Source organism: Clinocottus analis, unplaced genomic scaffold (assembly GCF_023055335.1).
Source record: "Clinocottus analis isolate CAN_PGR_092001 unplaced genomic scaffold, fCliAna1.0.p SCAF_24, whole genome shotgun sequence".
NCBI lineage: Eukaryota > Metazoa > Chordata > Actinopteri > Perciformes > Cottidae > Clinocottus > Clinocottus analis.
Genome location: NW_027175976.1, coordinates 8,767,921 through 8,783,849, shown reverse-complemented (window position 1 = coordinate 8,783,849; position 15,929 = coordinate 8,767,921). Strand labels below are relative to the sequence as shown.

The window sequence follows — 15,929 nt, the reverse complement described above, 5'->3', positions numbered from 1 at the left end:
CATTCGTTTGTTGATAATAGTCAAGACTACAATGAGATGGGGACGATATGAAGCGATCTAGTTCGAGACTCTGGAAAGAGCAGACAGGGAATAGAAGACATGGTGGATGGAGAGAACAATGGAAAGTTTGGTGGAAGCTGTCTTACCTTAGCCAACTGTGAGTTTACCCATTTTGTGAAAGTCTTCTTCTGAACGTCTTCTCTTTCATCTGTCGGAAGAAAAAAAGCACATTGAGGAAAAAAGACCTGTACATCTGTGTGTGTGTGTGTGTGTGTGTGAGATAAATAGCAGCGGGTATAAAAAGAAAACACATGAATAAGACGCATTTGCAGTACACTTTGATAAAGACTTGTAAATACCAGACTCCAATTTTCTGACTGACTGGTTGACAATCTAAATACAAGCTTCTGTATCTCTCTCAAACACACACACACACACACACACACACACACACACACACACACACACACACACACACACACACCCAAGTGGTGCTCAGCATGATAAGAGGCTTCTCATATTTTGCTCAGGGCTAATTGCATCCTCATCATATCAATCAGCGCACCACTTACAGACCTTCACCGACGCATCAGATGACAAACTGGAGTGAGTCTGCGCCACTTGTTACCCTCGTGGAACAGCTCCTCTCTTCAATTTAAAAAAACATTATTGCGATCCCAGTCGTGTAGCTATTTGCTACCAATCAACCAAACTGTTATCTGAAAGGAGTAAATATGGTTGATCTTGTCTTAGATAAGTGACTCATTGAGGCAGAGTTCCCTGAATGGATTTTGATTTGTTATTTTTGAGTAGGTCTTAATAAGTTGTATCTATTTTGTCATTATGGAAGTGCATTAATAAGGAATATATATTTTTATCTGTCTGGACTTTGTTCTCCAGTAACTGAACAGTAATACAACATGAGCATCTAAATATAGAACCAATTTTTTTCAACATGGAAGCCATCACTTTAAAATAGGGTAGGTTTGCAATAGTTGTGTGTTATAATATATTTATCCAGGGTGAAGCGGATGCAACTTCAGAATGGTAACGTGTCTGCGTATATACATACAAAAGTCTAATTGATGAGTCTATGAGAAAGTTACTCTCTTGATTTATTGTCTCAGTAAACATTGTAAACAAGAATCTAATTCGTACAATACAACCTTTTCAGTTATTTGATTCAGTGGTTTCAACAACAGCATGATGTTCATGTACATTATGGTCCCATTGAGAATAAAATAGACCAAAAAGCAGACAATACTTTAGGGCGGGCTACCTTGCGATTGACAGGTCGCCACTGCTACCAGAGCTATATGTACATCACTCCTCCGTGGTCTAAATATGGTCACTTCCATTCACTGCTTGCAAAAAGAAGTCTGATTGTAAAGAGGACTATGAGAAAATGACCCTACTTCTCACTTGATTTATTATGTCATTAAACAATGTAAACACTAATCCAAGATTGCTGCAGCCAAACCGCCGGACTCAGGGCTTCACAATGGAAGTTCACAAACCAATGGGCAACGTCCCGTCATCTACGTCCACTTCCTCTACACAGTCTATAATAATGATCAACGAGTTAAGAGATTATGTCCCTTATAATATAAAGTGTTATCAAATGATATGCAGTTGGGTTTTCATAGTGTAACATAGTGTTGTTCATCTGGGAATGGCACAATCTGTGGAGAAAAGTCTGTGAAAGCTTTCGGCAAACTGTGATTTGCTGAAAGCTTTCACAGACTTTTCTCTGAAATATGAGCTTTCTCAGGCACAAAGAGAAACTGCTCTGCTGTTAGAACCTGGCGGCATTTTCCAGTTCCATTAGTTTTCAAAAGGTTTCAAAAAGCCGGTCGCAGATTATTCATTTTCTGCACCGCGACTGGAGAGCATGTGATCTTTCATCAACGTGAAAAAGTGAACATCTGAATGATATTTACATTGAAACATTTGTTTTAACTTGACATGATGAGGACCACAAGTAACCATTGAAGGAATAGATTCAATAAGACACTGGATGACAATTCCCACCTTCAAACACTGCAGATTCCTACAGAGCAGGAACATTATCATCCACTGTACCGTGTGTGTTCCTCTGTAGCAGCGCAGTGCAGTGTGGCCTATGACATGTATTACAATGCAAATGGCAGCATGATGACTGATAATAACACTTCTCCCCCGCCTCTCTCATTTGGCTGCAAATAGGGTCACTTCCCATTACTACTGATAATAAATTACACTCTCATCGCGAAACAGAACATCAGGTTAAATATTACACCAGCCAAGCTAACAGTACTCGTTAGACTGTGTGTGTGTGTGTGTGTGTGTGTGTGTGTGTGTGTGTGTGTGTGTGTGTGTGTGTGTGTGTTGACACCAGCAAGGCATTGACTAATGGAGCTGATAATGAAACTTCTCCCTTAATTAAAAGGTCCCGCATTGAGCAGTGCACTGTGGTGAGACGCCGGACACACACACACACACACACACACACACACACACACACACACACACACACACAAACCCACACACACAAACCCACACACAGTGAAATAGTGGCATGCTGATGCCGAGTGGCGAAGCATGAATGAAATACAAGCATGCAGCACACAATCCCATTTACAGCAGGTGATCCATTCACATTAGTGTACAGTGTGTGTGTCTCATTGTATACCCACAATGCAAATGTCAGCGCAAAGTTCTTCTGCGTGTGCATGTTGCATTCGTGGTGGAGCTTAAAACATCGTCATTTTATTTGATTAAAAATATTGCGATATTTGACTTTCTCTATATCAACATGCTATATATTACCGTTAATGTTAAATGGTCAGAACAACTTACTGGAAAGGAAGAGTGAGAAACTCTGCATAGTGAGGTGTTCTGGATGGATGGATCAAACAAACAGGACTTTCATTACGTATACAACTATTTCTGTCCCGTGTGAAACCAAGTCATTGTTGACTAACTGTCATGTCGTCTTTCCTCTCCTTTTATTCAAGCCTTGCCCATTTTATTCTCTCATGGGATTTCATTTAATTCTTCCCTTCTGTTTACCTCTGCACTGGATATCCTCTCCTCCTCCTGACGCCACTCTCAACCCAAGAATAAGCTGTTAATGTTGTCTTCAATGAGATGCATGTGCATGCGTCATGACTGTGTGAAGCCACTGCAGGTCTCTGTGGCAGAATGGCGTTTTAAATGGACTATTGATCGTGCCTCCCTCTCCGTCAGCCTTTAACTGCTTCCTGCCCTCCTCTGTCGTTCTCACACACTTCTTCACTTTCAAACCAACACATTCTCACTACAAACTCATCAAATCCCAACGCATGGCCCTCAGCCTCCAACTATCACGCTCACTCACGGTTCCTCTCAACTGTTATTTTTGAACGAGCGCTTTAGTTCCATGTCCAGTATATTGTCTTTTCAAAATAAACATCAGAGTTCACAGTAGACGTACAGTTTAGGATACATAGTCTTTTCAAAATAAACTCCCTACATAAGTTTAAATAGTTCTTAAGCTTACTTGCCACTTAGGTTAAGGAAGAGATTGTGGTTTGGTATGTGAAATATCAAACCTTTTTATGTTAACAAGAGAAAAGACATTATTAGAGAAAGTGTCGGAAAAACAGCAAAAGGAAAACAGAGAAAACCGTCAGGACAGAGAGAGAGGAAAAAATAGATATGAAGATAAAAATGGTTGAGAGAAAGAGAATGAGAGAAAGCTGGAGAACTCAAAGTGAAAAAGAGGAAAGAAGTTTAAGGATCTGTCTCAGAGGCAGAACTAGAAAAATATCAATGTCACAGCAAACTGGAAAAACTCCTTTAAATGTGAGTAACAAGTAGCGCAACAAGTAGCGCAACAGTCTCCAGCTGTGCCTGAGCACCACTTAGCTTGCTCCCCCGCTACTGCTCAGGCAGGGAGGACGCTGTCTCGTGCCATCATGAGCACAAAGCTTTATTTGGGGGAGTTTTTCCTGATCCGATGTGAGGTCCTGGGACAGGGATGTCATGTGTACAGATTGCAAAGCCCTGCGAGGCAAATCTTGTATTTGTGATTTTGGGCTATACAAAATAAACTGAATTGAAACCTCTGATCCACACACTTCCTTCTGCACCGTGATAATGTTGGCGGGTGCAGTTTGGTCAAAAGAAAAATAGTTCCTCGTTGAAAATACTAACAACAAGGTCTGTAGATTATCTTGAGTAAAGGGGTCATTAATTCTGGAAAGAGACATTGCTGTTTTGCACTTTTTTTAAATTACATTTTTTCCCGGTATTTGAGAACCACAAGCCAAGTGCCATCGAGAGCCATTATATTGATGAGGAGGCTGAACTCTCTTTTATACATTTAGGGTTTTGGATTGTTGTTCAGCCAAAGACATTATGATTTCACAAAGGGCTTAAGAAAAATGATGAAAGACATGGACACTTTTCACTATTTTGTGAAAAGGTGCTTTACAGACCAAACAATGAAAGATGTTTATCCTTTTATCGTCCCAGGTAAATGTGTCTCTCAGCTGTTTTGTGAAAAGTACTTTCAACAAAGGAGGAGTAGCAAATTAAGTTTGTTAAAATTGCCCGAGGTGGTTTCTTTGTGAAAAGAGCCAACAGTGTCCAGAGTGAGTGTGAAGAAAATAATTACAGTAAATGGGAGTCCTTTCCTGCAGGACTCGAACCTGCTGACTGAAAATTGGCGAGGGACTGAGGCCGCTCAGCGACTGTGGCGAAGCAGTGGATAAACAGTAGATAAAACTGATCCGTCCGAACTAAAACGTTTAGCCAAGTAATCAATTTCAGGACAGTTTTTTTTCTTTTTAAAGCTCAGAGTGGTTTTGCTCCAAATGAAACTTTGAAACCCCCGTTGTGTTGTGTTCTTGAAGTTTTCTCACAGCCGTCCTACCGTGCAGCCCTGAGATGAGAGATGTGATAACTGAGCTAAATTCATTTTTCCACTTTCTCTTGATCTGTCTGCCTTTAGTAGTATCCCGTATAGAGTTACTATTTTGTAATTTGAGGGCACAATTTACTTTTGTGATGGTGGGATTCATTAAAAGATGCCTCCAGACACCTGCTGGGCTTAGTAGTTTTCTGCAAAAAAAAACTCTTCAATTGATCTTAAAATATATCGTTTCTCTGTTCCCCTGAGAAAACCATCCCAACGTGTCTCACTGAGAGGGAAGCTGTGCTGGCAACAGAACCTCGCAGTTAACTCGGCGGTCAGACAGCAGGAAGGAGTCGCCCAGACCAGCAGCACACCTAACATCTGCCGAACCCGGAGCACTTGACAAACAACAGAAATAAACAAAGAGGAGGAAGAGAAAGTGCAGAGTGGTGTGCACTCACAGCACAAGCAGCACCATCAAAGCATCTGTCCGGCTAACGGAGTCCAGTGAAACTAAATGGGAGGAGGAGTGTGATCCTTCATGGGGCGCACTATTAACCCACCAGTTTCTCAGCTAATTGTCTGCGAACGAGACTGGGAGCTTGTTTTGATGAGTCATGGAAACTAGCTGGAGCCTGTCAGCACGCAAAACTACAGAGGCTCGGGAAACGATCGGAAAAACAAAGACCAGGAGGATAAATATCGAAACTCTAACCTCAAAAAGCTGTAAGTCATGAAATATGGATAGAGATGTTTTCTGTAAAGCGGAGACACGGTTAAAGTGTAAATCCACTGCACTGGTCATCACGAAAGCCCACAGCACATAGTACTGTTTTTGCTGCGAAGTGAAAAAGGATCACGGGAGCACTCTCCTGAGGAAGCAAATGCAAATCCATAAATGCATTTTCAACTTGAGTCATTAAGTTCTATTCACATTCAAAGACATTTAGCAGATGCTCATGTAGCAGATGGTTTACCAAATGTGCAAAAGTAAAATAACCTTCAGGTCTTAGCTCATCAAAAGTGAGGTAAAGCAAGGACACGGTAAAGGTCAGCTCAATATTTTCTTGAACTAATCTTGGACATTGAGGGCGTGTTAGCGTTGGAGAGGGAGGCCCACTGGTGGAGGTTTCTCAGCTGCACAGTTAATAGACCTGAGTGGAATTACAGTTTGACGCTTTCATGTTGGACTTCAGCTGGGAGTGAAGAAATGAGGTCCCCAGAGATGCCGGCAGCCTCTATGCTTCAGACGCATTTTTTAATGGAGCCCCTAAAACTCTATGGCCTCGTTATTGTCCCGTCTGTCCTGGTGTTCGTTCACCTGTTGACTAACAGAAGTCTGCTCCTCTGGAAGAGTAAAGGACCTGAGTCGCACAGCAAACGGGAACTGCTAACAGCTAATTCTGTGTACTGAAAAACAGGACTCACGTATATATTTTAAAGCCTCACTCATTGAATCCATCGCAGAATACTTCCTGCTTCTTGTAAACGATTACATCTGTTCATATCCGTGATGACCGTTAAAGTGTAACGTAACAAGGTTTTGTAGGAAGAACAAAAAGAAAGATTTTTAAAATGATCCAGAAAAAAAAAAACGCGACAAAAACTTTTAGCTCACACGATCTCCAAATGTAGCAACACTGACAGCTCTTCTCTTCAGGCCTCCCTCCAAGACACTCCCCCAAAAATGATTAGAATGAACATAAACGTGGTTTATGAGTGAGTACTCAGCGGTCAAGCTAGCAGCTTGTGAAAACCCGGTGATGTGCAAAAAGTTCACGTATGCATGTTGGCCCAAATGAAATGATTGCACTGCATATTACTCTCCTCTGACAGCTATCAGGGTGAAAGGAAAAATCTGATAAATATAACAAAGAATGTTTTTGAAGGACATCACCAAACTACCGAAAACATTTTGTCACACCGGAAATGTGAGTACAAATCTCTGCATATTAGCTGCAGGTCCTCAAACAGCGAATGTAATCTTCTTCTGCTATGCAAATTAATCTGACATCACAAAAAGGGCCGATGCTTTTTTTTTTATCTCTCTGCAAAGGCAGCCACGATGCACTTGATTTATTTCATCTTACAACTCTTAAATCTTTCTCTTTATGACAACTCATCCTGTGGTATTTTACACTCAAGCACCCGTTATTAAATCTTCTCCTTATTATGCAATATGCTGTAAATCATGTCGAGGTCTCAGCTGCTAGCATGCCAGCCTTACCGCGGCGCTACCGTGTTCTTGGTGGAGAAGCAAAGATCACATCCAAATGAAAAGATAAAGAGCCAGGGCTGACGCTAAATGTCATTTATGTGTCACACAGATTACGCAGAACCTGTACTTATCATCCTTAAATGTATGTCTAATAGACTGGCACTGTGTGTGTCAGATGGACAAATTCATGGCAACTGTGCCATCCATCATGGAGGCCGGTCTCATGAGCCTGTCAGCCGTCCTAATGGAGCTCAGTGAAAGTGTAAGCAAAGAAGCCCCGCAAGGCCAAACGAGTGATCCGTCTCCGTTGTTGGCGTGGCCCCGGCCCGACAGCCATGTTTGTCGCTGTTTTGACACCAGCTGCTTGGCAACCGTCTCGGCCGTTAGCCACGAAAGAAATCTGAGACCAAATCCAATCAGATCGGGGTCATTACTGAGGGATGAGACGGGAAAGATGGAAACAGAGGAAGAGAGAAGGAGGGAGAGACATAGTGACAAGGAAAGGGCAGAGAACGAGGAAACCAGGAAGTGACAGCGAGAGAGAGAAAGAAAAAAAGGATGATTGGAAAATGAGGGGCATGACAAGCCCTCAATGTCAATTAGCACCACACACACACACACACACACACACACACACACACACACACACACACACACACACACACACACACACACACACACACAAATTCTCACACTCAGTCCAACTTAGTTTTTTTTTCAGTGCCACACACACACATACACTAATGCTCACCCAACATTGTGGCCTATCTCTCACTCACACACGCACACACACACACGCACGCACACACACACACACACACACACACACACACACACACACACACACACACACACACACACACACACACACAGTCAGGTTTTTGTCACTTTAGGGAAACATTACGTTGACTTCCATTCATTGTGTCTGTGCTGCACACAGACACACACGCTTTAGTAATTCTGAATGGAATAAGTCTGCCACAGATGTACTCCAGCCCCTTTTTCTTCAGCTCTCAGAACCAGATGGGCTGGGCGAGTGCGATAGTTGCATGTATGAGTGTGTCAGTCAGTGTGTGTGTGTGTGTGTGTGTGCGTGTCTGCAGCTGTCCAGAAATACAATACAGTTACAAGCTCCCAAATGTGGAGCTGATGCCCGCCATCTGCAGTCACAGAACCGGAGGAAGAGAGAGAAAAGAAATCGGAGAAGGGAAGTGACGGCCGAGAGATGTTCATGAAAAACATCAATGTGCTACTACGCTGAGAGAGAAACACCTTTAACCTCTTTTATTAAAACATGTCCACAAACTGCCACTCACTAGGGCCAGCACTTTACAGTGCACTCATTTTATTTTGAAAATCTAGAACTTGCCAAGAAAATGTGAGGAAGATATCAAGTCATATCAAGCATATGAGAAGCACTGGGCGATGCCCCCGAAGGTTGTCTAACTGTGTGAATGAGTTTGTTCCTGATGGGCAGGTGGCACTTTGAAGGATAGCCCCCGACACTTTTACTGCTTACAAATAGGCTGGACTAATACAAGCCATTTACCACCCGAGTTCTGCCAAGCGATCAACAAATATAAGAGCGGAACAGACCAACATTACTGGGGTGACAAAGTACTTGTAAACCCACATGTAACGCTAATATATATATATATATATATATATATATATATATATATATATATATATATATATATATGTACATTATTGCCTTTTTTACTATACATTTAATCTATTTCCAAAGTAAAAAACAGTGACGGTGAAACACAATTAGATTCAACGTGGTGCACGAATTGAGGTGTGAAAAATAAACACAAGGGCGGACAACAGAGAGAGGAAAATTAGAAAGAGGCAAGTAAAAGTGCAGTAATATAAACTAGTGTGACACGATAAGAATACAAAATAAATGAGGATGTAAGAGAGGAAGACTCATTTTCACTGGCTGGTACAAACCCTGTTATAATGTCCATCCACACCCCCACAGATGGAAACATATGGTACAGCGTGAGTGTGTGTAAACACTACCGAGTGTGTGGGAAAAGGTGAGACATCTTACTGCGTCTGTGTGACAAACAAAGATGTGCGTGTCAAAGTAAGTATGCGTGTGTGTGCGTATGTGTGTGTGTGTGTGTGTGTGTGTGTGTGTGTGTGTGTGTGTGTGTGTGTGTGTATGTGTCAGCCAAACAGAGCAAGGCCAGAAAATGTGAGTCAGGATCAGCAATATTGGATTTTGCTGCTATTTCTGTTGAAATGTTGATGTCAACAAATTGAGATCCTAAATCCGCTGATAAACAAAAAAAAAGAGCGAGGCAGAAATGATTATTTTCGCCCCTTTTTAGTCTTCAATGTAAGTTTCGTCATCAGGGGAACACTAGAATGACAGTGAGAGACACATTTTGTTAGTGAAGCTTATGAAGAGCATTTCAGATTTCAGGATATTGCATTTTTTTTAAATGATGTTGTCTTAAAATAAATTGTTTCAAAACTAGCTTCCACTTTCCCAGTCACACTAATGTTGCCTGCTGTAAAGGAGCTGTTTTGTTTTCCAGTTTGCAGCCGACACTCTGGGACGTTCTCCAGTGCACAGAAGTTGACAGTGCGTCAAATTCATAAAAAAAAATACGGTATCAGGAGGTTTTGTAAATAATTTCTATCTTCTTTAGCAGAGGTACTAGCTAACAATAGTGCTCGCTAGCTTGCTTAGCAAGGCGCATCTACTATCAACATTAACTGTGTTATCATTTGGAATGCTAACTTTGGCTTGCAAAAAACATGCTTCAAATAAAAAGTACTTCAGGGAAGCAGCAGACTCCTTAAATTGCTTTAGAGATTGGGACCATAAACTCATGCTTTCAATTTTTACTGTGGTAATAAATAAAGTACAAAGGAATCATTTTCTCATAGACTTCCGTACAAGAAGACTTCTTTTTTAACATCAGGATGTCGCACTCTGATAGCTAGGAGAGCGACAGGCAGGTTTAAGGCACTTTCACATAAATCTAATTTCAGTCAGTTATTACACTTCATTTTGACTTCCTGCCTTTATGTAATGTAGCCATTACTTTAACAGTGCTATGGCACTTCTAGGATACATTTTTGCTTTATCCCTGTGGACTGGAAAGTTATTTTTATTTTTCTAGAATCAAGTTAATTAAACAAACAGAATAGAAATAAAATGGACACATTTTGGTCTGTACAAGATATAAAAATGTTCCATTTGTCCAGAATCACAAGAAAGGAAAATTCCCTGTTGGCTGTTTTAAAGAAAAAAATATGTGAATATAATGTGCAAACAATAATGTTTTTTAAAATCATTACGATTATATTTGATTTAGTAGCAATCATACTCTGGTGCATCTAACACCTGTCTGTGTATTAATCCGTTAAAGTCTTTTTCTGCTGTCCCATCGTGTGTGTGTGTGTGTGTGTGTGTGTGTGTGTGTGTGTGTGTGTGTGTGTGTGTGTGTGTGTGTATGTTCCACATGACGCAGCTCCCACCTGTTTCAGATTAACCTAGTGCACTCCTTTGCCAGGTAAGGATTAACCTCACCACAAATGCAGATTAAGCACTCACAGACAAACTCACTCACTCACACACACACGCACACACACACACACACACACACACACACACACACACACACACACACACACACACACACACACACACACACACACACCTACACACACACACTTAACACACATACTGTAAACTAAAGTATATTTCGTCAGTGGCATGATAATTTACACCCCAACTCCCATCTCTTTCTCATACCAATTTATGTCTTCATGTAACTCTTGTAATCACCTCTTCTAAAAAGAAAAAAAGTAATCTTTCCTCCTGCTGTGTGACAGGAAGCCTCAGAGGGTTTTTCTTCAGGGTTTTTTCAGTTGAATCATTTTTAACATCGAACAAAAGTGTTGTGTTCGCACAATTTAAAAAAGGTAAAAACTAAAATATAAACATGGTCCCGAGTCAGACTCAAATCTATGCCGCTGGGCTGAGAACAATCGAAGAAGGACCTTGGTTTGTCCATGTATTCACTCTTCGAGCTGTTTCAATCTCGTTAAAATTTTTCTCCTTTGTCGACTCATTTTCATCATCTGAGAGTGTCTTTCTGTATTTTCTCATCCCTGTAATTGGAAAATGGTTCATACCTGCTTTGAATGGGGGATTACTGGTGCTGGCATCAGATTTCAGGCCCAATTCAGAGCAAAAAAAAGATATCATATCAGAAAATTGCCCAAATCCCAAAAATGAGACCGCTAGCAATCTCAGATAAAAAAACAGGCAAATACCTTGTTGAATGCATGCGTACACACTCTGTGAAAGCATTTTACGGGTCACAATGCTGTCATTAAGGGACACATAAGAGCTTGTGTGTGTGTGTGGTATGAATACTCACAATCCCCCATGTACAGATCTGCAAAGACTTGTTTATGCAAAATGCACAACCTCAGGCTTAACGGAGGGCACTGTCCTGCTCACATCTTTTAGGTCCATCTCCAGAAGAGAGCAATAACTTTCTATTGACCTCTAACTTTTGTTTAATGGACTTTCAGAAATACCTCCCTACTTCAATAAGCACCGATGTGATATGGCAAATATGTGGTTATTATTATCTGTAAATATCTCTTATATAAGACAAATATATATAACAAAATCATCTAAAATATGCGTGCAAATACACCCCAAAATGCAGAAATAAATACAGTACTCCAAATGCCACGTAGATAATATACAAGGTACTGCCAGTGTTAAGCTGTGCATGTCATTTTCTGGTTTTGCAAAACTTTCCTCACCAACAAACACCGATTACTGAGTGAGAACATTATATTAGATGGTTGATAAACTCAACTTCTGACAAACTGGGGACACTTCAGCAGTCTATGGTAGTGAGTGGTGAAGGAGGAATATATATTAGTGATGAAGGGGAAAACATGTACGTTTTTCAGGTCTGCGCCGCATTCAAATATTACAAATATAAGTTGACATTGTGGAGTGCCATCACTACTGTGTTTGCATTAGTACAGTCAGTGTGGCATGAATAGATGGAGGGTGCGTAGCATTGGGCAAATTATACGTTTTTATTAGTAGTTTGAACATTTATGAACATGAATATCGATCTGTCTCAGTTCATTCTGGCTGAATGAAAGTATTGGACTCCAAACGTGCATGCTGCCCCTTCACTCTTGCTCTTCACCACCTCTACCAGCTGCTGGTTTGACAGCTGTGAGTATTAACGATAACGATGTTTTTATGATGTGTTTACATTCATATCATAAAAGAAAGAAGTGGAGGCAGCCATCGTGACATCACCCAGTTTGGCCGACTTTCTCACTATTTAGCTTTAACTTTTGGAGCGAGTGCTGCTCGCTACTGTCATTGCAAAACAGTGTGCTGGGTTTTTCTGTTAGATCTTTTTTTTTTATCTAGTGTACTTTTAGTAGTTGTATTACCAACTCAAGTTTGAAGAAACACTATTTCCTTAGTTATTTTAACCCAAACCATAATCTTTTTCTGAAACTAACCAAGTAGTTTTGTTGCATTACCGCCACAAGTGCAGGGATGACTTGCTGGATATGCGAGGGAAAAACAATAAAATAATTTTCTGTAAGATTTTTGTAAGACTTGTAAGAGCATTTGTTGCTTTTTATTTTGTTGTTTTTAGGGGAGAGGGGGTTTGCTATAAAAAAAATGTGTATGTTTCCTGGAATTTTACATTTGCAAAGTGAGGCACACTGGTACAAATGGTTGTAGATAATAAATAACTGTTGGAAAGATAAGATCAACAGCATGTAAATGAATACAAAAACCATTAGAGACGGACAACATGACAACGTATGCCTCCAGCGTTAAGTGCAAAAGAGACCGAGGTCGACTTGGATTGGTAACCACTGCGTGTTTGTGAAAGCTGCATGTAAACATGTCTGAGCCTGAAGTCCAGGAAGCCTGTCTTCAATCTGACGGTAGAGAAAGTGACCAAATCCTCTTGATAACAGCTTAGGTAACAAGTCTCATTCAGGTGCTATCTGGTGAACACACTCACTTTGAACACTTATCAGGCCTGAAGAGGCCTCAGGGAAAGCTCATGGATATTATCATGGACGGATTAAGAAAGCACGGGCCCCTTGTCCTGGACGTGTCACCCCCCCCGTACCCCCCCCCCCCCCCCGCAATAAAAAAAAACATTGCTAACAAAACAGTTGGTGTGTGTGAAGGACCACGGTAAGCAAAAACGGGGAAGGCACGGTAAGGTGTGAAAATTAAGGAGTTTACTGCCCCAATAATATATACAGTTTTGAGGATGGATCCAGGATCCATCCCTAGATATTATATATAAGTATAAATATTGTTTATTAGTGTGTGTACATAAAGTGTGAATATCTCCCCCTTTGGTGATTGTGGCACAAGTCTCTCCCTGCTCTGTTTTCCATTGCACATGAAGCATCTGTTTCCCCGTGTTGTGCATTAACATATGGGCGGTACACAGGGGTAAACGCACACATTCAGACACAGACATCTGCAGCGTGTGAAAACAAACTATGCACATCTTTAAATCCTCCTCTATCTCCTTTCTTCGATCCATCTCCAAACCTTTTTCTTGTCTTCACGCCCCTCCTCTTCAGCCTCTCTTGCCAGCCAGTCTCCAGAGAGATTAGCCAAAAGACCAATTTTCACTTCTCTAGTCCCTAATTGGCTTGAGGGGATCTGTGGTGGGTGGGAGGGATTTGCGTCGGGGCAGAGCTCAAAAGGAAGAGGACTCTTTGGATAAAAGTGGAGACAAATGATAACAAAGAACTGACCTAATACAGCGTCCAATCTGCAACTGCAGCGTGATTCCCTGTCGCCTCAGGGTTGGCTTTGTTTACACTTTGTTTTATTGGATTTAAGACTTTTGACCTCGATGGGAGTGAAAAAGCCAAAGAAGTTATGTTTTCAAGCTACTTTGGGTGCAATTTCTTTGGTCCACAGGCCTTGGACCAAAGGTCAAATGATCAGACTGAGGTGGTGGACCTGCACCCAAATATATTTGCAGGGTCAAGACAAAGTAAACTAGATGAAGTATACTTTTACAATTTAAGTGGTAGAAAATGCAACTACTGTCTTTGGGTGCAGCAGGAAGGTTGGAGAATGGATCCTATCCTGAATTTAACTAACACGTAGCGACCATTAATCAGAATCAGAACCATTTATTGCCATGTATGCTTTCACATAAAAGGAATTTGTCCTGGCGGAAGGTGCATACATTTGACATTTGGACAATAAACATGTAACAGTAAACACAGTACAATAATGGGGAGCATGAATATTTAAAATTAAATCTACAGTAAAATATAAAATTAAAGTTAAAATAAAGTGCAGCCCTTCATGCTCAAGTTCAAAGGACTCACAGAGCCATGTCGCTAGCTTTGAGCATCATCATCATCGTGACATTTTTCCATGAGGCTTTGAAACAAATGGCATGAACAACGACATGATGGAACTCAGTGGAACTCAGTCATCATGTCTCCATGTTTTAGTCAGAATCACAAAGCAAGATGATACAAAGCAGACACACGAATGATGAGTAGGAGCTAATCCGCGCCTCTGTCACAGCTTCTCTTTCTATACAATCTGCATATATAACCATTTGAATACAGAGCTGGCAAATAACACTGAATATAACATGATTGTGTCCTCTTTTTTCTTTTTTGTAACATAAGAATATAGACTAGAAATCTGGTCTGACTGTGCTCACAAGCTCCATAAAGCGTGGAAAAGCCTCTGTCTTTGATTACCGGTCCAACTCTTGTAGCCACAGAGCGAGACAGCGACCTCCTGCTTGCATAATCCTATTCTCTCAGTGTGTACTGTACTTGATGTTATTCATATCTTTTCCATACAGTGTATCAGTTATATAATTCAGAATACAAACTTAAGACCAGCTGGCGATAGAATGACACCAGACGCACAAACTGACGCCAAATTGAACCAGAGGCCGCTGTTGATTAACGTTAGCTCAGAAAAGATAGCGTTGAGTGTGAACATGCGTTAATGTGTGTACGCGCCGTAAGGACAATCCCAGAAGATATATGGCCGTGATCTCATAGACGCACATCATTGTAAAACAAGACAATGGCCTAACAAAGTCTATCATGGTCACATAGAATATAGTCACTTATGTATGTGCAATTGGATGGTATATATATCTACACTGGAAAATATACACAATAACTCTGGACTAACGCAATATGGATAAATATGGATATAAATATATTTTTTTAATGTCTAATTGATATTGTGAATCTGCAATGTGTATATTCAACAAGAAAAAAATGTCTCGGGGAAGAGTTTCTTTGCTTACTACTTCAAACCACCATATGGCCATGAAAAAACTTCTGAAGCAAACTGGAAGCAACCACCACTTACCAACATCAAACTTTTGACGGATCATTATGCTTATCGCAGCAAAACCTTTTCTTTTCCCCTCTTCTTTCCCCGCCTGGACCACATGAAGTCTATTCATTAATGATTGTAGAAGCTGCCACTTTCACTGTTGTAGCAAACTTATTGTGAATAAATTGGTGTTGAATAAGTGGCCCCATCGGGAACAGAGCTAGCCCTGGGTAGTTACACTCTACCTACAGTGTTGGGTTAAACAAGACAAGAATTATTCTCTCCGTCTCCTTTACTTTATTATTATTCACATTTCTCCTTTTACTTTTTCAACCAAATATCTAAATCAGTGGTTACATTAAAGGTACGGGTTGAAATTCTGTTGCTCTCCTGATCTCATAATGTTGTTGTGCAGGGGCCCGTTTGAATAGGCAGTTAGCTCTCGCAGT

At 40.8% G+C, this 15,929-nt stretch overlaps 1 protein-coding gene across 3 annotated transcripts in view; it reads right to left on the bottom strand.

The window, feature by feature from the left end:
- dmd (dystrophin) overlaps positions 1 to 15,929 on the bottom strand; it is a 267,135-nt gene that overhangs the window by 196,771 nt on the left and 54,435 nt on the right. For all 3 annotated transcript variants that reach the window (XM_068590506.1, XM_068590511.1, XM_068590507.1), the window contains exon 2: positions 147 to 208. In XM_068590506.1, the coding sequence (XP_068446607.1) occupies positions 147 to 208 (62 nt within the window). The remainder of the gene's footprint in view (positions 1 to 146; positions 209 to 15,929) is intronic.